General features: G+C 43.2%; 3 protein-coding genes across 5 annotated transcripts in view; 2 read left to right on the top strand and 1 right to left on the bottom strand.

Moving 5' to 3' along the window:
- Positions 1-3780, bottom strand: part of SLC35F2 (solute carrier family 35 member F2) — a 40925-nt gene extending 37145 nt beyond the window's left edge. The window contains exon 1 of the mRNA XM_027712740.2: positions 3237-3780. The gene's annotated coding sequence lies outside the window, so the exon portion shown is untranslated. The remainder of the gene's footprint in view (positions 1-3236) is intronic.
- Positions 3529-12941, top strand: RAB39A (RAB39A, member RAS oncogene family). Its single transcript, XM_027712741.2, has 2 exons — positions 3529-4233; positions 9724-12941. The coding sequence occupies exons 1-2, from the start codon at positions 3911-3913 to the stop codon at positions 10148-10150; spliced, it is 750 nt and encodes a 249-aa protein (XP_027568542.1). The 5' UTR covers positions 3529-3910; the 3' UTR covers positions 10151-12941.
- Positions 12942-19596: 6655 nt separating this feature from the next.
- The window catches only part of CUL5 (cullin 5), a 32351-nt gene continuing 28798 nt past the window's right edge, over positions 19597-23149 (top strand). For 2 of the 3 annotated variants that reach the window (XR_005564332.1, XM_027712735.2), the window contains exon 1: positions 20013-20350. Coding sequence is in view for 1 of the 3 variants with exons in the window: in XM_027712735.2 (XP_027568536.1) it covers positions 20327-20350 (24 nt within the window). In the remaining 2 variants the exon portion in view is untranslated. Of the gene's footprint in view, positions 19706-20012; positions 20351-23149 lie in introns of those variants that run through there. The other variant, XM_039383433.1, reaches the window with a different exon arrangement.

Below are 23149 nucleotides of genomic sequence, written 5' to 3'. Positions count from 1 at the left end.
CCCTGTGCCTGCGTACTGCTGCACTCGGGGGGTCTTTTCCAAATGAGTCTGGGGGCGCTACTTCATCATTATAGTCTTCACTTTCTCCTTCAAGCGACCTTGGAGGACAATTAGCCAATCACAGAACACCAATTAAAACAGTTTATACAAGAAGCTCTCTCTCCAAGGACAAGGTACCCGTTTATCAGTAATTGTTTTCTCAAAACTTGGCAGGAAAAGAACAAAACTTTTACAGTTGTCTGGGCCAAACACAGACCAAAAGTATCAGCATAAATTCACCCTGGTACACACCCTTATCAAACAAGGACATCTTCTAGGAGGCTGTCCTTCCCACCATCATACGAAACCTACCTGGCTTGATGACATCTTAGAGGAAGAAAAGTCATTGCTCATTAGTAGGGAGTATTCCACCTTCAGTACTACTTTATCAAAAATAAGATAGTTCGCAGCAAAAAAAAAAAAAATCAATACTTTGCATCTTTTGAAACTTGTCTTGTGATAAAATGAGTAGCTGTATCAGCCTCCAAACTAATAGCCTAGGTAATTAAAACAGGAATGGATGGCATCTTGCTTCCAGACTGGTCCTTCAATTCTCTTAGGTTCTTGGGTAGCAGCAGAAAGCACAGTTTCTCAGTCTCAGGCTGTCTGGGCTTGAGAATTAATTACTTTCATCTGTGCTTCTCTAAATTTCTATGTTAGCATGTGTGCACATTGTTCAGGAGTGCTGTGATTTATGTAGTCACTAGTAATCTACCCACTTTTCCCAGTTGGGAAAAATCCATGCAGGTCAAAAATGTCACAAGAAATGAGGAATTCTTAGATTGAAACATTTTGGATTTACAGCTTAGTGCAGTTATCTAGCTAGGACTAGAGTAGATTTGGAAGTTTGGGGTTGTTTGGCTCTTTTATTATTTCCCAGAATTTAGGTTTGCTTCATCCTGTCTGGGAAGAGCAGATTGAAGTTGCCAATGCACAAGTAGCAGAAATTCTCTGAAGGAAAGTAAGGTTCATGTTGCTGCTTTAATTACTCTGCTCTAACCATCAAAGCTCCTAAAAACATACCCATTTTTGATCGTTTCTTCTGACTGCTGGTCTGATAACTTTGTGATGGACTGCATTCTGTCACAGCCTCTGTACTCACTGGTAAATGAACAAAACCTGAATGCCTTGGACATAAAATTCACCCATCTTGTTCACAACAGACATTACAAATGCAGGCTCCCCATTTAACATATGACACGCAAAAGATCACAAGTGAAGGTATAAGGCTGTGCTTGAGACGTGAATTTATATACCACTGCCTTTCTACAATGACAAGCTTAGGCAGACAAACTAGACTGTGGAAGCCTGAAAATATATGCAAACATATTTAGTTCAACTGTAAATGCCGAAGGCAAATTGACTTTGCTCATCTGTTAGGAATGAAATGAGCTGTGAAACTCATTAGAGTGAGGTTCTTCCAGCCCAGATGTGCAAAGGACAGCAATCTGCTGTGCATCTAAGCTCAACAGCACATACTGGAGGCTTTGAAGACCTATGGGTGTTAGCCAGGGTGGTAATCTATGAAGGATCTAGGTATTATATACTGATCAAAGTCCACTTAAAATTTTGCCCTATTTACATTCAGCAAGCATCAGAGCTACTGATGTCACATACCTCAAAGCTCTGTTTCACACACAAACACTTCTAAGTGCCACTCTTTTCAGAACACTTAGATCCCCAGGAATCACCTGTAATCCCATCCCAGGCAGAACTGCAAGAAATTGACTGATTTTAGTCTTATGAAGGTTCATTTGTCTGAGTTAACATTGTTTTAATTGTTTCTCAAAGGAGCAACTTGTCAAGTACAAACTATTTTCAATTCATTTTGAGACAAAGAGCTGGTGAAAGTACAATGGAGAAATGTGCAGGATTCAGGAGGGAACACACAAGGAGACACATGCAGATACAGAAGCACTAAGTCCTGGGGACTGACTGGCCAGCCAAAAAGGTCCCTGGAGAGTCCGGATTCTTGGAGCAGGCAGCATCTTGCAGCTTCAGGTCAGCATACATAGCAAGATAAATCCCTCTGGCAGCTTCTGGCTGTGCTCTTTACAGCTTCTGGACTGCCAGGCCAAGTCTCTGCTGGAAGGTTCTGGGGTCATCTGGAACTGTCCCTCAGGGCCAGCCACCCATGCATATCGCAGACAAACTCATTTTGGGGCTGGGAGACATGAGCTCCTGAGCAGTGCATGCAACCCCTCTTTTGACTTCACCCTGCCCTTGGTCAGGTGAGGGGCCAAGGTGCCCTTGGTCTCATTCATCCACACCACGGAGCTGCAAGATCTACCTAAGCCTCCAAGGGAAATCTACTAGTCTCACACTGGTGACCAAGTAACAAATTGCAATAACAAAAACAGACTCATGCAATGAGAATACTCACAACAAGTTGCCCAACAGAGTTACAAAAAAAAGATATGCCCCTAACCAGCCACGGGCAGTTAGGGTTTTAGCTGCATTTGTGCCTGACACTAACAGAGGAAAACAGGCTGTGTGAAAAAAAAATCTCACCCATCTCTCCCTGTCCTTTTCACTATCAAAGTGCTCATTCATATCAGTATCCACTTGCTGTTGACCTTCTGCCAGCAACAACCTACTTCCCAGCTCTCCCAGGCTACTCTGCTGGGTTCTCAGGCTCTCCACCCACGGTTGCCTCACCCCAGCCCAATCTACAGAAGAAGCTGCTGCAATTCTGTTTACCAGAAGTCCGAAGATTTCCTCTTATTTTACTCCAGTGCCCTTACCAGCCATCTGAGGACTGTTCGTGTTTGTTATCCCATGGGGTTCCGAGACTCTAAAAGAAGTCCGAGGAATCTGTTGCTCAGCCAGGTTTATCATAACACGATACTCAGCTGAAGATCCCAGGGGGGCAAAGAGATTTCTCTGACACGGGCATCTCTACTGGCAGAATTGTTCTATTACTGTGGTTAAAGGCACTTTCACCAAGGCCCAATACATGCAGTTTGTTCCACTGGGAAATGAGGAGTGTACGTCCCTGTCATTTCCAGTATTATGCCTTTTTTTCTAGGCAGTTTGCATCATTCTCTCTGGGGATACCTGGATTGCTAACTCTCCTTTTTCGTTTTGCCACTTGCCCAGCCCATCATTACGACCCGGCGCTTGTTTCTCTGCGGGTCGGCCTGCCCAGCTCCCATCCCACGGGACAGCTTCCTTTCAGCTCCCTGCCCCTTTCTTACCTGCCAATCTGGTTCTTTCACACCTCTCCTCGGTGTTTCCTTTCTGCTCCCACTTTCCTTTGCAAAAGTCACGCTTTAACAGTCTCTCACCCACGATTTTCCATACCGACCTGGGTTCCCCGCCCCAGCATCCCCCTTCTCCCGGCCCACCCCTGCACCGCGGGGGGAGCTGGCCGCTGGGCGCGGGCTGTAGGCCCACGGCAGCGGGGAGCTGCCCTCCCCGCCCTCCCTCCCCTCCGTGTCGCGGAGGAGGGCCCGTCTCGCCGCGCACATGACGGCGCGGTGGGAGGGCGGCCCCGGCGGGCGGCTCGGCCGCGCCACCGCCCAGCGGGCGGCAGAGGCGGCGGCAGAGGCGTCCCCAGCGCACACCGGCGGCGGCAGGGCCGGGGAAGCCGGAGCAGCCGGAGCGGCCGGGGCAGCCGGAGAAGCGTAGGCGCGGAGCCGCGGCGGGAGCGGGGCAGTGCGGTGCTGAAGGGACAGCGCCCGCTCCGCCCCACCCCGCCCAGGCCGCCGGCGGGGACCACGGCGCGGAGCCCCGGGAGCGGGGCGGGGGGACCCGGGCCCCGGCCCCCGCCCGCCCACCGCCGCGCCGGGCGCGGGGGCCCCGTCCTGCCCCCGCGGGAGCCGCGCCCCAGGCCCCGCGCACTCCCCGCCGCCGCCCGCCCGCCGCGCCGATGCCGGGCGTGGGGGCGATCGGGGCGCGGTGCAGGCACCGGCCGCGCAGGAGCCCCAGGAAGAGCCCCAAGGCGGAGCCGGGCCAGGCCGGGGCCGCCATGGACGCGGCGATCTGGATCTACCAGTTCCGGCTGATCGTGCTGGGCGACTCCACCGTGGGCAAGTCCTGCCTCCTGCACCGCTTCACCGAGGGCCGCTTCCCGGGGCCGCTGCACTCCGATCCCACCGTGGGGGTGGACTTCTTCTCCCGGCTGGTGGAGATCGAGCCTGGCAAGAGGGTCAAGCTGCAGCTCTGGGACACGGCGGGGCAGGAGCGGTTCAGGTACAGGACCCGGCCCCCTCCCACCTGCTCCCCAAACCTGCCGGCCCCCGAGCATACCCTGATTCCCTCCCTCATCGTCCCACACTGCCCCAAGGGCTTTGCCTTGTCCCCGAACACATCTCCCTGCACCAGTCTGGTTGCTGTGCCCCAAACAGTCCTCCACCCCTGTCAGTGGTCCCAGCCCCGTGGCCCACCATCCCACTTGCCCTGCTGCCCACCAGTTCCTTCCCAGGAGCTTCTTCCTTCCCTACCCTTTCCCTTCACACACATCAGAGAACAGCTGCCCTTCCCCTCCCAGCCCACACTAGTGGGTAACAAGTGGCCTCCTCCTGTTTCTTCTTCCCTCACTCATCTTTCCCCTGAAGTCCTGGACCTAATGTAGCAATCCCTCCTCCACGTTTTCTTTCCTTCTTTGCAGCAAGAGGCCCCTGCTTAACTCCGCATTTCTTACTTTGTCATCACCTCCGAACTCATTCTCCTCTGCAGTATTTCCCTCTGCCATTAGCTCTCCTTCACATGCAATCTGGAGAGACCAGGCCACCTCCCAGCTCTTCCTCCTTCCAGCACAGCAACACCGTGAGCACCCGTGCAGCCATGGCAGTGTGGAAGCTATGGGGCAGCCAGCTACAGTCCCTTGTTAGTGTTTTATCTGCCTTCTGCATCTGCTCTGCACTGATGGTTGCCAAGAGCCTTCAATAGTACCTCTACCATTTATACTGTAGCTAAAGTAGCTCAAATGCTGCACTGAGTATTAAATCCTCTCTCCCCTCTGTCACAAACAAGTAGCAAAACTACCCTCTTTTCCTGCCCCAGAAAGAATCACAGTCATTCCTCAATTTACGAACTGACTCACTCTTGTACCTCTGTTGTATCTGTAATGCTTGCAGCTTCAGGCAAGTTGCATATGGATTTTAATTTGGACTTGAGGTTCAACAGATATGAACTCGTGGTGGGGGCAAATGCATAGCTCATCTACATATACCTAACCCACACACTTGTTGTTACTAGGATGCTAGCAGGAGGGTTGAAATGGGCCTCTCTGCTGGCCAGAATCAATTCTTATGTTCCCTGTCTTCCATCGCAACAGTTGTGCAGATTCCCACACCCAGCTGAAGAGGTGGGATTGCACTATTTTACTGGGGAACACCAACTTCTTTTTTTTCCACAACAAGCATTACAGTGAAACAACAAACAGTTCTTGGGCTTTCAGAACTTCATATACATTCTTGCAGGCAGGCTGCTGAAGGATTAGCAAAGAAATTAGCAGGAATAATAGCAAGCTCTTAGCATTTTTCACTCTCCTTGTGCTTTCCAGACAGCTTGTAAAGTACTTGTAAATAAGTGACTAAGGATGTACAATCTCTTTATTTTGAATTTGTTGACAAATAGCCAGGATGGACAATGACAAGACACTCAACTGAAAGAAATACAAATGCAGAGAATTTTGCATACATTTAAAATCAAATGATGGCCACCCTTTAACCCTGGAATGCTCAGGGAATGTGCACTGATGAGTCATGCAGTCAGTTGCTTTTAAATTTACCATTAGTATACCTCTGTGTTTTTTCTAATACCCATAAACACAAACTGAAGTAGTTGTAAATACTTGTGTTTGGTTTTGTGCTAGGAGTTTCTTGTCAGTTGGTGTACCAAGTATGACAGCATTTATTGTATAGTCTGTTTTACATTTATTCAAAGAAATTCTAAATATTTTACAAAGTTATACACCACAGGTTAAAATGTTGCACATTCTGTTCTGTGATAATGGAGAACACTACAGATCACAAGCAAAGATTATCTTGGGGAAAAACTAATTATTCCAAGAAGTTATCTACTTCTGGGGAACACCAATCAGTTTGCAGTTTTGATTCCCAATTCTGCTCTGGCTCACTTGCACTGGAGCTTTAGAGGAGGTAAAACCTGTCTTTAAAGTTACCAGGGGAGTTCCCTGCATGTGCACAGAAAACTACTGGCTGCATAATAACCCCCTAATTTTGGTCCCAGGCATAAGGGACATTCCCAGGGGAAGAGTAAGACGTGACACACCTGCTGTCACACTCTCTTGAAAGAGATCATGTACTTTCTTGGAGGAATTGTTTGAGAAAAATTCTTACGTGCCTCTAGTGCCTTGATGCTTCTGTATTTGAACTGGATTTCATGCATTGTTTCAGAAATCATCTTTAATATGCACTGTTTGCATTACTTCTCAAATGAAGCAATTCTCACCACTTCCTCTGCAAACAGTAGTGGTAGATTGTTACTTATTTGGAGCTCAGATAGGGCGGTTACTGACTATATTTACTTTGACATCAGTAAGGCATAGCTAAGCAGAATCTCGCATTGTGTGAGGTGCCACACGGACAACAACAACATAATCAGTAACTTTAACACCTTACTAGAATGAGTATAAGCTCCGGTCTGTAATGCAGACTAACATAAATGAGGGGTACACCCTCAATTTCTTTCTGTCTTCAGATTAGTCATTTAGAGCAATATGCTGTTTTGGCTGTGTTTTACATCATGTACTTTGATGTGATTTTTGTTTGTTTGTTTGTTTGTTTACTTTTCCTGTATTTAAATCCAACAATACGTTTAAAAGATGAAACCTCCAGTGCTATAAAGTGCTTGGTAGTGGTGCTAAAACTGAGAGTTCATTTCAGTAGGGGCAAGATACTGTGGAGATGCTTCCATTGTATTAACCCACTTTTTACTAGACCATGATATTAGATACATTCTGCTTCTAACACATGGTTTGAAAATAAAACACTATCCTTATTCTTTTTCAGTAAGCAATATGTATTTTCAAAATTAATATCATTACAATATAGTCTTTAGTCATAGTATAAAAATAACTCTTCAAAATTAGATAAAGATTTCAGTGAAAGTTTGGTTCATCTGGTAAAGATCAGTAAGATCATAATGAAAAAGAAACACTGTGACTGATTTAAAGTCTCCCTAAAGCCATAGTCTGATGTAATTAATACAAAGAATCATAGAATACCCTGAACTGGGAGAGACCCACAAGGATCATCAAGTCCAACACCTGGCTCTGCACAGGACATCTCTAAGAATCACACCATGTGAGCATTGTCCAGATTCTTCTTGAACTCTATCAGGCTTGGCACCATGACCACTTCCCTGGGGAGCCTGTTCCAGTGCCCAACCACCCTGTGGATGAAGAATCTTTTCCTAATATCTACCCTAGACCTCCCTGACTCAGATTTATGCCATTCCCTCAATTTCTGTCACTGATCACCAGAGTAAAGAGATCAGCACTTGCCCCTTCAATTCCCCTCATGAGGAAGCTGTAGATGAGGTCTACCCTTAGTCTCCCCCTCTCCAGGATGAACAAACCAAGTAACTTCAGCTGCTTCTTGTATGGCTTCTCCTCAAGACCCTTCACCATCTTTGTAGCCCTCCTCTAATAGTTTTATATCCTTCTTGTGTTATAGTGCCCCAAACTGCACACAATATTCAAGGTGAGGCTGCACCAGTGCAGAGCAGAGCAGGACAATCCCCTCCCTCAACCAGCTAGCAATGCTGTGCCTGATGCCCCCTGGACACAGTTGGCCCTCCTGGCTGCCAGGGCACTGCTCACTCATATTCAACTTACCATCGACCAGGACCCCCAGGTCCCTTTCCCTGGCACTGCTTTACAAGATTTCACTCCCCAGTCTGTACGAACATCCAGGGTTGCCCCATCCCAGGTACAGAATCCGGCACTTGCCCTTGTTAAACTTCATACAGTTGGTGATTGCCCAGTCCTCCAATTTGTTGAGATCTCTCCTCAGGGCCTCCCTGCCTTCAAGGGAGTCAACAGCTCCTCCTAATTTAGTATCATCAGCAAACTTACTCAGTGTACCTTCAAGTCCTATGTCCAAGTTGCTTATGAAGATATTGAAGAGCAGTGGCCCTAAGATGGAGCCCTGTGCAACCCCACTGGTGACAGATCACCAGCCTGGTGTCAGCCCATTCACTATTACCCTTTGTGCCTGTCCCATGAGCCAGTTGCTCACTCATCACGTGACATGTTTATCCAGCTGTGTGCTGGACATTTTGTCCAGAAGGATACTGGGAGAGACAGTATGGAAAGCTTTACTGAAATCCAAAAAGATTATATCAACTTGGTTTCCCTTGATCAACTGGGTGGGCTACCTTGTTGTAAAAGGAAATTAGGTTTGACAAGCAGGACTTTCCTGATGACTGCATTGTCCTTCAGGTACTTTTCAGTAACTCACAGAAGAACCTTCTCTATCATTTTACCAGGCACTGAATTGAGACTGACAGTCCTGTAATTTCCAGGGTCATTCTTCTTTTCCTTCTTGAAAATTCCGACGTTTGCCAGCATAGAATCATTCATGTTTAATGACATTAATGAGCTGAACCAAAGTTTACACAAGAAGCCATAATTTTAACAAGAATTTAAGATCTGCATAGAGATAATTTGAGAAATGGAAATTTAAACATCCCTTATGAATAAGTGAGACTACATCAAACCTGACATGTTACCCAAGGGTTTTTTTTTTTCTTTCTGTTCAAAAAGTGACAAAAATAAGAGAGTTAAAAACTTAATTTTGGTTTTAGAGTCTGATCTTGCAGCACTTACCAAAGTATGTATAATCACCTAAGCAGATTCCCTGTTATGAAAGAACATAAGAAAGGCCCATCTGGTTTTGTCTATGGTCCATACTCGGATATCTTGTCTCTGAGAGAGTCTTTGAATTCTCCTGAGTACTCTGCTATCCTTTCGTCTACTTTCAACTTGGGGGACTTCCAAAGGTTAATGCTCTTTGTCTGTTTACTAAAGCTCACCAAAGTGAAGACATAGGCCTTATAATCTGTAAAGCTGTATATTTTCTGAGCCTCTGTACTGTGGGCTCTGTGAACACTGACCTGTGTCTTGTGAAGTAGCACATGAGGCATCTGTGCTCAGGAAAGATAGGTTCCTCCACTGTGCTAAAAGAAACTTCATCTGCATTTTGCGAGGAGCTTGAACCCATCTGAGGGTGCCTGCATGCTTTTGGGAAGCCTTCCCAAGTAAAACCCGTCTGGGCACTTGCCTGGAGCAACAGTTTGTTTTCAGCTGAGACCTGAGCTAAGAAGGAAAGCAGGTTGTCCCCACTAAGAACAAAGCAAAGTGCATATTTGTATGAAACTGAAACTAACACCAAAAGTATATATCTTTTGTTCTGTGAACACGTTCCACGGATTGCTAATAAAGAGCACTTTGCAAAATAATTCAGCATTTAAAATTTGCCCTAGAGGTATTGGGTTCAGAAATGTTTAGAAAGTGACTTTTGAATGTAAGAAAAAACCCAGTATTTTTGTGTCTAATAGATAAATTAATTAATTATAATTAGCTTTAAAAAAGCAAAGTTATTTAATAAAACACGTAAAAGATAAAAACACATTGCCATATGGAAAAGTAATCTATTTATGAATAAAATAAAAATGCATTTTAATTTTCCTCTTTTTTTTTCCCCTTCATAGATCAATAACACGCTCTTATTATCGCAATTCTGTGGGTGGCTTACTAGTGTTCGACCTCACAAATCGACGATCATTTGAACATGTGAAAGACTGGCTAGAAGAAGCAAAAATGCACGTGCAGCCCTTTCAAATTGTGTTCCTATTAGTAGGGCACAAATGTGACTTAGTGTCACAGCGTGAGGTTACAAGAGAAGAAGCTGAAAAGCTGTCATCTGACTGTGGTATGAAATATATAGAAACTTCAGCAAAAGATGCCACAAATGTTGAAGAGTCCTTTACAATTCTTACACGAGACATCTATGAACTTGTAAAAAACGGAGAAATCTCAATACAAGATGGATGGGAAGGTGTCAAGAGTGGCTTTGTTCCAAATGTTGTACATTCGTCAGAAGAAGCTGTAAAGCCCAGAAGACAGTGCATCTGCTGAATTTGTAGCATGCCAAAGAGCCCATGGGGTGTTCAGAAGATGATGCCAACCTAAATAACAGAATAATGGTTTTGAAACAGTATTAGATCATGATATAGCTGAATCATAGAACAGTAATTTGGTTTTGTATCCTTCTGTCTAGGTCATAATTCATAAAACTTTAAGTGCTTTTTTTCTTTACAGAGTTCGATAACTTTATGCGGTCTTCAGAAAAAAAAATTATATATTGCTAAAGGGAAAACTATGGCAAGACACTGAGAAAGCGCAATAATCATCGTGACAACATCCTCGCTTGGGCTTTGTATTTTGAATACTGTTTAAAATTCAAGGCTTGATAGGTGAGGATCAGATGACCTCATTACTTTTGTTCATCCTGCCTTAGCTTTGGACAAGAAAATATTATAACTTATACTTTTTTAATGTGATTCTTTACTCAAGTGCAGGGTTGCTAATGACTATTAAAGTTTAGAATGCTGTAGAATTTGATAATAAAGATAACTCTAAAGAAAGCAAACTGAAAGATTGCTCCAATAGCAAACACTTTTGATATGACTATGAATACAAGCCTTACTAAAGAAAAAGAATGTTTTAGAAAAGATTATTTATTTGTATACAAAAATGGGGAATAGAAACAATGGAATTTATTATTAAATATTTTCTGAATTGCCAATGAAACTAAACATAACATCACGTATGATCCAGCTGTTATTTGGCTTATATACAAAACAGATTTCCCAACCAGTGGACTTACATTTCGGTGACCAAATTCTCAGCTGGGTAATTATCACAGTCACACTAATGGAATTAGGTTAATTTACACAAACAAATTCCATATTAGCTTTAAAAAATGAATTTACTTCTAACTAGAAGTAAAAATAAGTTAAAAAGTGCTGCAACCCATGGGGACCCAGGCCTTAAATTTGAATAGAGCAAGGACTGTTTTATTCTTAGCCAGCAAATATTACACTGTTGTCTAAAATAGGAAGGTTTTAAACTAAAACTGTTATGAATAGAGCATTCGGAGAGGAAAGAATTTCTAAAATAATGTTTGGGTACAGAGAGCAAAGTTAGAGAACCCCTATTCTAAGAAAGCTACACATAATAGCTTTTAATAACAACAATAATAGGAGAAATCTGTGAACATGTAGCATTTTACTGAGCTTGAGGTCATCTTCCTACTCCTCTGAATATAACACACACTAGCTTTATGCAAACTAGGTCTAGCACTTAAATACCAAATAAATCTATTTCTATTTTATTGTAGTAGTATAAAAGATAACTCGATCTTCAGAGCCGATAAGCATCTACAGTTTATCTGGGCATACTCATAACCACTGAATATCAAGACAGTTTTCTTCATATAAAGGTGTGTTATCACGTACAGTACTCCATTTTCAAGTCCAGACAACAAGTCTGTCTAATTTAATTTTGGTTTTCAACAGACATATAATTGGTTTTCCCTCGAGTTACTTTTAGGTTCTTTTACAATAATTTATTTAATATTCCATAGCATAGAGACAGGTTGTTTGGTTCCAGTTACTTTATACGTTTAGGGCTACTAAAATTATTGACTTCGAAGAGAACTGAAAGGTCAAGTTTTTTTCTATAGCCTCAGTCTTACTTGCACTGAGGCACAGTTACACTATCATGGAATGATACAGAGGCCTTAATATAAGGAATCAGCCTTAATTCATTAGCAATTAAATCAGTTAGTTAATTCTAGTCTCAGCGTGCCACAGAGTGATTGCTGCAAGCCTGATTCTCTATTAAAGTGCATGTATTAGTAATTGACACCAAATCAACTTTGATTTGAGGGCATTTTAGGCCCTCTTTACAAAGTAAACATGACTATAGATGCCAAAAGGTAGTGCAGAATCAGGCTGTGTGCATTTGACACTGATTCCCTTATGATACTAGGCCCATGTTTTGTATCTCAGATCTTCTCTACATTGTTTAAGAGGACAGAATGGGCCAAGATATAAAACAGTGGCTGGGGAGTCAACAGACCCAAAGTCTACCATCGGTTCATTGTGTGTCTCTGAGAAAGGCATTTACATTTTCTGTGCCTCACCTTCTGTATCTTAAATATAGAGATGATTGTTCTTCCTCAAATTCACAAAGACTGCTGAGACCTGATCAGACTCTATGATTTTCAGTCTGGAATCTATCCTCTGTGTGCTACCTGTTGTGGAGTGTTTAGCATCACGGGATGTGAATGCTGGTTTCTTCTGACATACTCAAATTAATTAAAAAAACCAAAATGATAAGTGCCAGGTATTGCTATTACTATGAATCAACATTTCTTTACATGTTTCATTACATTTGGATTAAATTCTTTTATCTTAAATTTTTCTTCCTGAATACTCTGGAGGCAATGAGTTTTTCATTTTGTATAAAAACAATTGGATGTGTTGGGGGGGAAAGGACTGGGATAAGAGGAGAATGGAAGGGAGGTATGCACAGAGAAATAAACAATCGTCAGAACAGAGCCTTAACCTCTATTGTCAATGTTGTACCTGTGGTGTTACATTTATTACACTGGGAATAGAGCTTTTAACCAGATTCAACTCTGTAAGGAACTGGTATTGTCAATGCAACTAGAAGAGAAGTTCACTGCATTTTAAAGTACTGTGCACATAGTTGTTTTATTTGTAATTCCTAAAAATGTAGATTAACATGTACTTTCATACATTGTCTGTCTTTATGATATATTAAACCACTACTGTACCTTCTCACTACACATTTACAGTTAATAGAAATGTCTGATAAAGAGACAATTTGCTGAAATACATAATTTTGTTTTCAGATACTTTGCAGTATGGTATGTAAGTAACAGCTTGAATAAGCTGTATAATGGGTTATAGTTCAGTGCATGTATATTCTTTTCCCCCCCAAGGAAGGGTGAATACCGATAACAGAATGAAATTCTCAGAAATTACAGAAATTAGATAAATCTTATTTGGTTGCCAAATTCAAAAGTAGAAAATATTTATTAAAAAAAATCACAACTTTGCAAATTAAGGTTTGGTCAATCCCAGTTAGGAAATGGAAAAATCTGTTAAAGTACCTTGAGAAAGGTTTTATTTGGATTCACAGGCCTGGCAAATGATTGGATAAAAAGTATTGTTTTGGACTTCTAAAATGTTTAACTTTAATTGCTTTTATTTTAAATTTGATAAGGAAGAATAAATAACTTTCTCTACTCAAAATATTTTACACATGAATTCTTCAGATATTTTGGCTTGCTTATAATTATATCTGCCCTGTGTAAGAAGCATAAACTATCCTCATACATTAGGAATCAACCAAGGAAAAGATTTTGAGGTAGCAAATGTTCATATTGCTCATTTATGCCTTCAGTATGGAATAGACTTACCAGTCTTACTTCAAGCTGGTGACTGTCCTGTGTTCACAGAAGATAACACAGTACACTGTGCTGCCCTGTGCTGAGATCCCTTCTGCCTCAGCCAAAATGTTACTGGTACCCAAGTTGCCTTACTTAAAGTAAAGGCGGGTGGATGCACCACGATCACAGATATTTCAGTCTCAGCATTCAAGCTCCCGTATAGAATACACGCTTCGTTGCCTTCTTTGTACATAATTAACATTCAGGGAGAGTGGTTTTCCCCTTGCTGTAGATCTCAGCATGTGACATCAGCTCCTGCAAGTCTCTGCCTTTTCTTTTTACCCAGAGGTGGCACAGCAATCTCAGCAGCCTATATTAAGCCTTGGAGAGAAAGAAAGAAGGCTGAGGGTTTATTCTCTTCATGAGCATGGAACCATAACACAAACATGCTGGACTGTTTAAGAAATCATTAAATATCAAAACACAATTGTCAATAGCAAACATTTGCATTGCTCATTTCTCAGAGTCTCTAGACAATCTTTCAAATAAGTGAATGAAATTAAAATTCTAAAAGAGGAATCTGTAAAATATAAGTCTCCCTAAAAAGCCTAATGGATAGGACTGCGCAATAAAATAAGCAGACTAAAAATAATAATAATAAGTCAAGCATTTGTGTAGTGAGCCTTTGCTCTAGTACTTAATTGTGCGCGGAAACACCTACATTGCTTAGGTTCCTTAAGGATGATAACGGGATCATTGAATGTATTTAAAACTAGAAAAATTCAATGAAAAATTCCCCTTCCTGATTCTCAGAGAAAAAATATTACTATCTCATGAATGCACATATACTTCCTTCCCAGCTCATTTCTAGTGGTAATTCAATGTCTGGGTCTGCTGCTACAATTCATGAGGCTCTCCTCTAAAAACTGACTACCTACACATGCTGTTTTACTCAGCAACATTTGCCCCCTCTGTGAAGCAAATACAGCTGTGAAAAAGCTGAATTTTACTTTTGAGCATGGCAGAATTGTTTATCATGTGTCAGTGAATGTGCAATTCTAATGAAAGTAATGTGACCAAAAATGTGCCAGTTGGGCATAATATGAAGACTGAGAAGTTGTACAGGTTCCTGAAGACAATTTACCTTGCATAATACTTAGCAATGGGAGTGTGAAGAAAACGAAGTTGGTTCTGCAAATATAGAAGTATTTTGCTAAGCAGAAGTTTTAATGTGGAAGAAACAGCTATATAGGCACAGGATTCTACAGAGAGATCATTTTTCTTCATGGAGTTGTGGTTCCCACAGACAACCAGTGGAACAACAAACACACAACCAAAATGTGTCCAGGAAAAGAGCTTGATAGCACAAATCCACAAAAATATAATATACGCACTTGGGAGCCAGGGAACAATTGTTTGGCTGCAAACGCCACCACAGCACTCACATGTCATCTTCTCCCATGGCTGCCCATTGTCCACAGGGGCCAGACAGGAATGGAGAGTAGCAGGTTCTTTATGCAATAGCAAGTAAATCTTCATTTAAATTCAAACTGAGGAATTCAATTAGCAAGAAAGCAAATCCCAAGCTTCTAGAGTGAATCCCTGTCTTTGAAAGTATTTAAATAATTTCTATTTCAGAAAAAGGCACATTTTAGGACACCGCTGTGTAACTGTGCTGGTTTAAAAGTAAACTGGCAGAAGAAATTAACCCAACTCAAGAGAGGGTTCTTGTCAGAGTTACAATTTTCTAAAAAAAGACTACAATAAATGCAATGATACAGAGAAAACTGGTTTTAACCCACAAAGACAGATGTATAACCCTGCACTCTGGGACAAGAACAGAATGGTGTTCGTCCACCTCTATGCAGAGCACCACGTGGTGCCAAGAACCTGTAGTCAGCACAGAGATGCAGCCTATTGACTCCCCAGCTCCAGCAGCTCCCTAAGGACAGGTTAGTTTTGTGGGACAGCTGCAGGAATGTCTGGGTATAACTCTGTGCTGGCACTATATCTACATTGCAGGCTTCTTCCCGTTTCGCTTTCTCCCCTGTGTGGTTTCTTTACAGGAAGGGACTGTCAGAAGCCATATCTGGCACCACGGTCTGACAGTGAGCAGGGCAATAGTTGAAAATGTTAGTGGTAGTTGCTAAGTATTAAGGTACTAAAACTGAGGGTAGGAATTGTGGAAAATATTCCAGTCATAATCTTAGTAATAAAAACCTTTCAAGGCTGGCGCTGCTCTGCAAGCACTTTCAAAAATTGTCCATTTTGGTTAAACTTTCAGTGCCAAGCAAATAGTTTAGGCTATTTAGTAATAATTTATATTAGTTTGTCATTTAAAAATAATTACTGCTTATTATTCAGAGGGAAAAGCCTCCTCTGTGCAGATAATTTTTCTCATTTCCCTGATGTACAGTTTGTGTTATAGGTATTAAAAGAGCTATGCCAGGACACAAGTTTAGAAGATGCAAGTCTCAAATCCAGTCAATCAGACCACTGAAATTCATAGTTCATTTTACTGGGATTTTTCTGGGATTTTTCTCTGCCCAATTCTCTGTGGAAAAGAGTCTGATTCTCAGGGAAGCTTTTTAAAAAAAAAAGAGAGACAAAGCTTACCAAGCACTGAAAAAGAGATGCATATGTGAACAAGTGTCAGAAAAACAGAACATGTTTTTTCACATTGTATCCTCTTTCACTCTACCATGCTTCATAGACCAACTTTAAGTCCCCAAGTACACAGTGAGTGGAACAGTAAATTTCTAGCTGTCCAAAAACCACTAGGAGATCAGATGTAAATCCCTGCAGCAGTTCTTTGCAACCCTGTGCTTGGGTGAGGAACAATGGCCACATTCTGCCTAACACACACCATGTGCTTCTCTATGTCCCAGGAGGAATTTGGCCTCAACAAAAACCCTCCTGCAGGTTCTGCGTGCAGTCACTTTGCACCACCTCACATCATCCTCAGTGTCACTTAGGGCAAAAAGTGCAAGGTTTTCCAGCAAGGAAACTGGGAGGGAATAGCACTGTTGTCTAAAAATACATCAGAGAAGAACAAACATCAGGGAGAGCAAAGCTATTTAAGCTAAAGGACAATGTTGGCATAAGAACAAAGGGGTCACACTGAGATGCACAGGATAGGTGGTTCTGGTGATGCTAGGATACCAAAATCTTAGTCAAATTTAAGAGAAAGCAACAGTAATCTTTACTCCCACATGCAGGCAATTTCTCCAGAATGCCATTGTTATTAACTAAAAGGGTGATGTAAAGCTTAGATAATAAACACCAGAAGTGTTTGTTTTCTTATTGAAACGGAAACTAACATAATAGAAGAAGTTTGGTCACTGGTGGTGCTTCTTTTTTCAGCTATAGGTAGATGTCTGAGTGTCCTTGCCCTTTTAAAAGGATTGTCTTCAGACACTCATGGTATGATTCGTGCATGAGGTCATTGTGACTATCCACAGCAGTGATAAATGAGACTTTCCCACTGAAAGAAAAACCATAAGTTTTATTATCCCTACTGAATAGTTTGATGAGAGAGGAGTTTAAAATGGACTAATCAAGTATCAAATGCTTTTTTTCCGTCATGGACTAAGAGAACGTTAGAAGAAACTTTGTACATGTTGTTGGTACGTGGCCATTGGTACACAGGCATTAGAATAGACCATAGAAATGCATATTTCTCTCTGATGCAACTCATTCAAAGCCAACAGATTTATGCCTGGAATCAATTCACTCCAAGACATCTAGGATGTTATGACAGTATTAATTTCACTGACCATCCAAATCTTAATGGGCTATTTGTTATAAATCACTTTGAAGGCATGGATAGCTCTGGAATTGTCATTAAGTCTGTCTTTACAGTCCATGCATGTAGGCCAATGTAATACCATATACTAATCAATAATTAATATCTTCATTACCATCAGAATTTAATAATAATCCATTTGTAATGGAACTAAAGCAAATAAAACAAGATTATGTAACACTGTGTATTGTAAAAGCACCCTGAAGTGGTACTAAAATACCATAAAACCTTGAGGCTTATGGGTGCCTTTACTTCCCAGAAAATTAATGCTCAGATCTTCAGGGGGAAAAAAAAAGAATTACAGTCATTGTGTAAGCCATGCAAAATGAGATGCACATTATTTTTAATATCAGCAAAAAGTACCTCTGTTTCATTGTCTCCCTGCTTCTCAGGTGTTCAAGTTCTCTTTATTCCCTGGCTAGCACTACTCATAACTACTGCACAACAGCATATTCAGGCAGGATACAAGAACTCTCATACTCAGTACAGTCATTGCTGACCCTTCCAGGCCAATTGGATAAATGTTACAGCAATGGCTACCAGGTACCTAAGAGTACTCAGAAAAGACCAGCCAGTGCAAGGTACTCAGGTGCTGCTGTGCTCTGAGTACTCTTCCATTTTTGTTTGGTAAGTTTGCACAAAAAAAAGCATATAATCCATGATTTTAAAACATAACATTTTAAAACACAGCATTTTAAAACACAGCCCAACTTCATTTAGCTTCAATGATGGTTAAGCAAAATTTGCAATTATAACATTCTAGTTATTTGTGTTGTGGTTTTGTACTCTAAGGTTTGTATCAAAGGGACCCAAGTTGAAGTTCTCTATAGAGGCTTATTTTCTTGCTCCATTTATCAAAATCAATGTAAAAACATCACTGAATTGTGGCATTAATAGCAAACATTTATTAAAAAAAAAAGGCAAAACAAAGAGAAATTGAAAAGAACAATAAATATCAAATAATTGGAAATGCTTACATTTTTAAAGGGTTTGGGGAAAAGAGGATAAGTCAGTTCCTGGAGTAGTGGGTCCCAGAAATGGCTGCCTCCATGTCACAGTCTGTAGAATATTTGCCTGTATCCCAGCTTCTCTGATACTTGCATACCTGTAATGTCATACACAGACTGTGGAGCAGAATGGCTGATGTACAAATACACAATGCACACATTTACTGACTCTGCTGTAGGCCTAACTTCAGTGCTGTTGTAGAATATATATGCAATGGACAGTGTGTAATACAATTAGATCTATATTGCATAATTATATACTATACATTCAACTGTATAACTGTGTGTATTATATGAATTTTTAAATATTTAGAGTATAAAATATGTAATATATCATAACAGCAAAGAAAAAATTATAAACCAATTGGAGCATTCAGAAGCTGGAAACTTTATCAAAATAGGAGGTTATTCAATATCTCCTTTTCACTCCTCAATTAAGAGAAGGTCTTAATATGGCCATTGTAATTTATTAAGTTAATAAGGCTGCAGGCCACATTTGGTCAGCATTATCCAAAACTTCCATGACAGGGGACAGATTTGTTAAATATTTTGTTTCAGCTTTTCTAACACTTCAGGGCCCTTGTCCTTTATAATATGAATTTATCTTCAAATGGTGTGCCCCAGGAGAGTAGAAGAGGGGGTTGCCATCCCTGGCAGCAGGTGGTGCAGCTGTCATGACAGCGACATGTGGCAGGCCAGGGGGAACAAGCAGCATCAGTTCTCAGGGCTCCGAGCCTGTAAGAAAAGATCAGGAAAATTTTCTTCAAGACACATTTTTAGATGAAGGCTAAATGTTTTAATAGAAAGGTGAGATTCTGTTCGATATAAATAAACCCCGAAAGATACCAAATCCCTCTCCAAAGGTGCCTAAACGCAAACTTTTCCTACTAAATGTTTCTTTGTCTCACTGACAGGAGTTGGACTTTGATGAACCTTGTGTGTCCCTTCCAACTCAGAAAATTTTTTGTGATCACAGAATCACAGAATGGGTCAGGTTGAAAGGGACCGCAGTGGGTCATCTGGTCCAATGTCCCCGCTCAAGCAGGGTCATCCTAGAGCACGCAGCACAGGATTGCATCCAGATGGTTCTGGAAAACCTCCAGTGAGGGAGATTCCACAACCTCTCTGGGCAACCTGTCCCAGTGCACAGTCATCCGCACTGTAAAGAAGTTCTCCCTCGTGTTCAGGTGGAACTTCCTGTCCATCGGTTTCTGCCCGTTGCCTCTTGTCCTATTGCTGGGCACCACTGAGAAGGGCCTGGCTCCCTCCTCCTGACAGGCACCCTTCAGATACTTATACACTTTTTGATTCTGTAAATAGAAAACTTGTGACAACTGGCTGGGAGAGTGACGGCTTAGCCGAGGATCGGGTGTAGGGCAACGACTCGGCTTGGCAAGGTGAGCGCCCGTGCGGTGCTGTGCCCACGGCGCTCCCCGCTCCCTCCGGCCGGGCGTGAGGGGGGCCAGTGCCTGAGCACCCGCGGGGACAGGACCGCGGGGAGGGCCGGGGTTGATTACTTAGTTAGTTGGTTAATTAGCCAGAAGTCGAGTTATTTCTGTCTGTACGACCCAGGGCGCTCCGCCGCGCCGGGGCTCCCGTCCGAGCGCGCTCCGCGGGGCCGTGCGGGCGGCGGGCCGGCAGGGGGCGCTGCAGGCGGGGCCCGCAGCCCGCTGGGCGGCGGGGCCGCTCCCGGCGCCGCATCATGTGGGCCCGGCCCCTTCCATGGAGCCGCGGCCGCCGAGCGCCGCCCGGGCGGACGCCGCCATGAGGCTCTGAGGGGCGGCTGCGTGCGGAGCGCCCGGCCGGTCCCAGCGCTGCCGAGCTCCCCGAGCCTCGCCGCGGGGCAGAGAAGCCCAACGCTGAGGCCGCCGCCGCTGCTGCTGCCGCCGCCGCGGGTCCGGCCGGGCGGGAGGGCGGCCCGGGGCCATGTAAAGCGGCAGCGGCCGGGGGGAGCCGAGCCGAGCTCGGGCAGAGGAGCCGCCGCCGCCGCCGGCCGGGAAGGCCTCGCGGGGGGGATCATGGCGACGTCTAATCTCCTAAAGGTGAGAGCGGGGCCCGGCCGGGCCCTGCGGGAGGGCGGGAGGCGGCGGGGTCGGGCGGCCCTGCGGGTGGCGGGGGCGGCCGGGCCGGGCAGGGCGGCGGCGACCGGGGCAGGGCAGAGCCGGGGTCGAGTCGCGGTGCCGCTGCCCGGAGTTGCCGCTGCCTGGGCCCTCCCGCAGGTGAGCGGCCTTGGGGCTGCCGGCCTCGGCCCGGCCCGGCCCCGCCGGCGGCTGCGGCTGCTGCCAGCACCCTGCTCCCTCCCCCCGGCTCTCCCTTCCCAAACACGCCTCGTTGGGAAACAGCGTTGCGTCGTGCAGTTAGACAGGGCACGGCGTCTTCCCTTTGTTTATTTAAGAAGACTCGGGTATATGGAAAATGTTTAAGTTGAACAAAAGAGTTGGAAAATGCCTTCGCTGTGGGCAGGTGTCGTTATTGGGGTGGCCACCGTGTTCCAGCTTTTTTGTTAACAGCAGTTTTCCTGCAAAGGAAAACTCCCGGAGGCCTTTCGCTTACGTTAAGTAGCTTTGCTTTTGTAGTCAGATGTTTTCAGGCACTTTCCCGGCGTTCGATGGCAGATGTCAGTCACCCCAAGCTGCTGCAGGTTGGAACGGAAGATTTCGGTAGGACAGTCGAGTGTTTGAGCTCAGGACTGCCTGTCCTGATATTTGCGGTATGTATGAGGAGAAGACTGCATGGCCTTTGAGGCCATGCCAGCACAGGGAAGACAGGCCTACTTGAAACAACTATTACTTGTGCCTCCAGTGTTTCTACAGCACCAGTTAACTCCACTGGTGTGAAAGGCCTTGGGAAGACTATCTGCTGAACTCGAGGAGTAAGCAACTGAAAACACGTATAAATATAGGCATAATCATGTGTTCCGCACTATATATTGTTTTTAAAGATGGTCCCGAAGAAGTGCTGTTTGCATTTGAGCAATCTGACCTCGTTTGGATGTATAGATTTGGCCTGAATCTGCTGGTTGTATTTATTATTCTGAGACATTGAGTGTGAAGAAATGAGAAATAATTGATCACCTTGTTTCTTCCTGGTATCCAAAAAAATGCTTCAGTATTAAAAAGATATATTTTTAAAAAGTCTTCCTTGAAATTGAGATGTAATTGAAATTAATTTTGATTAATTTCTGTATATTTTTATGCCTAAAAGGGGTTACATATCTAAGCAGATAATACTTAAAAATACTTTAAAATTTAAAATTGAGAAATCCAAAGACAGTGGTGAAAAAAAGAATGTCCTATAAGAAGAAGTGCCCTTTTTTTGGAAAAGCATGTGTTTAGAGCAAGGCTTGTTAATATTTTAGACCATCTCTTTACTGTACATCTGAGGTTTTCTGGAAAGACTGATGTGTGCGTTGATGAGATGTGGTCATATAGCCCATAGTAGAGAGAAGAAGCATAGGCTTATGAGTTTTGTCAGCATTCCACTTCAGCTATTTTGAAAGAGTGGTAAGTGAAAATAGAGTCAAAGGCCTTGATTCTGCGAGATGACTCTTGCCAAAGTGAAGTCTTTATGTTGACTAGTCATGTTTTTGCAACTGGCCTTTGTATCACCAGTATTTTATGTTGACAACAAGATATATATACGCAGTGTGTTTTAGGAAAAATGCTGCAGAGATACCTATTCTAAACCAGGCCTTTTTTGTCACTCAAAGTGTTATTAAGCACAATAACTTACTAATTAGTGAGTTTTCTAATGACAATATTAAGTACGATTCCTGCATTACGGAAGGAAAAATTATATGGTGATTTGGCTTTGTTTATCATGGCAAAATAAACCAGTGCAAGAACTGGAACTAGGTAAGATCTTTTGTTCCGAAATCCCACTCATGAGAGTGCTCTCTGAGAAGCAAACTGTTGATTCCAGGTTGGTGTTGATTGGCAGTGCCTTGTGCCTTGTGCAACTTCTTTCTCTGCTTCTGCTTTCATGTTTAATGGGAAAAAAGCGATATCTGGGCACAGCAAATCCCAGGGTAAGAAAGGAGAGGTGTTAAAATCTGTGCGGTTTTTCCATAGCTTTTCCAAATAAGCCTGCATAAATTGGGTATAGAGGGGTCTTGGTTTTGCCAGCATGAACAGGAACTAAGCATTTTCTCTTCTTTTCCCCCATCCTCATTCAGCTTTCTGCGTAGTTGAGAAAATGAAGTGAAATATTCTTTTCTTATTCTTAGTAATAAATACTAGCTGAATCCAAATCTGACTGGCTGTCGTAATTTTAAAGGGCATCATTTAAACTCCACTAGTGCATAGTTTTCCTAATTGTTATTTCTTTTCTTTTGTGAGAGCCTTCTTTAAATGCAAAATTAGAATGACCAGTCACATGCTAAATCCTGGAAATATTGAAGTACTTAGTAAGAGCCATTACATGGTCGGGGTGCCTGCCCTACCTGTAGCAAAGCCGCTCTCCCTTGTTGAGGAGGTGGCTTGCTTTCAGTAGATGGCTGAGCCATTTCTAGGAGAGTCCCCTAGAGGTTTTTGTCTAAACATACATGTGACTGTGACACTTTCAAAGTGGGATACCTCATTTCAGGGCGTGTGCCAGACTTGTAGTTTGTTCCCTTTGCAATGATAAAGTCTAAACCAATCCACCCATGTGACATGAAGACATTTGAGTTTTTCTGCAGTTTCTGGAACAGAAAGTATCCCCACTTATTGCAGCATAAAGAAAACCTGTAGCTGTATCCATGCTGGCAGATCTGCCAGCAAATGCAGGAGTCTGTCCTTGCAAGATGAACTGCAGCGTGAGCCTGATGTTAGGAGAGAAGCAGCAAAGGAAGCAACAAATTT

This window comes from Pipra filicauda, unplaced genomic scaffold (assembly GCF_003945595.2).
Source record: "Pipra filicauda isolate LSUMZ 115617 unplaced genomic scaffold, ASM394559v2 scaffold30_size5312502_pilon, whole genome shotgun sequence".
Taxonomy (NCBI): Eukaryota; Metazoa; Chordata; class Aves; order Passeriformes; family Pipridae; genus Pipra; species Pipra filicauda.
Note: the sequence above shows the minus strand (reverse complement) of the source record. Positions and strands in the feature narration are given on the sequence as shown.

What these genes read in the sequence shown, in the direction of transcription:
- RAB39A (XM_027712741.2), top strand. Translation starts at nt 3,911, where the DNA reads ATGCCGGGCGTGGGGGCGATCGGGGCGCGGTGCAGGCACCGGCCGCGC. An exon ending in GCGGGGCAGGAGCGGTTCAG is followed by an intron (nt 4,234 to 9,723) that starts GTACAGGACCCG and finishes TCCCCTTCATAG; the next exon opens with ATCAATAACACGCTCTTATT.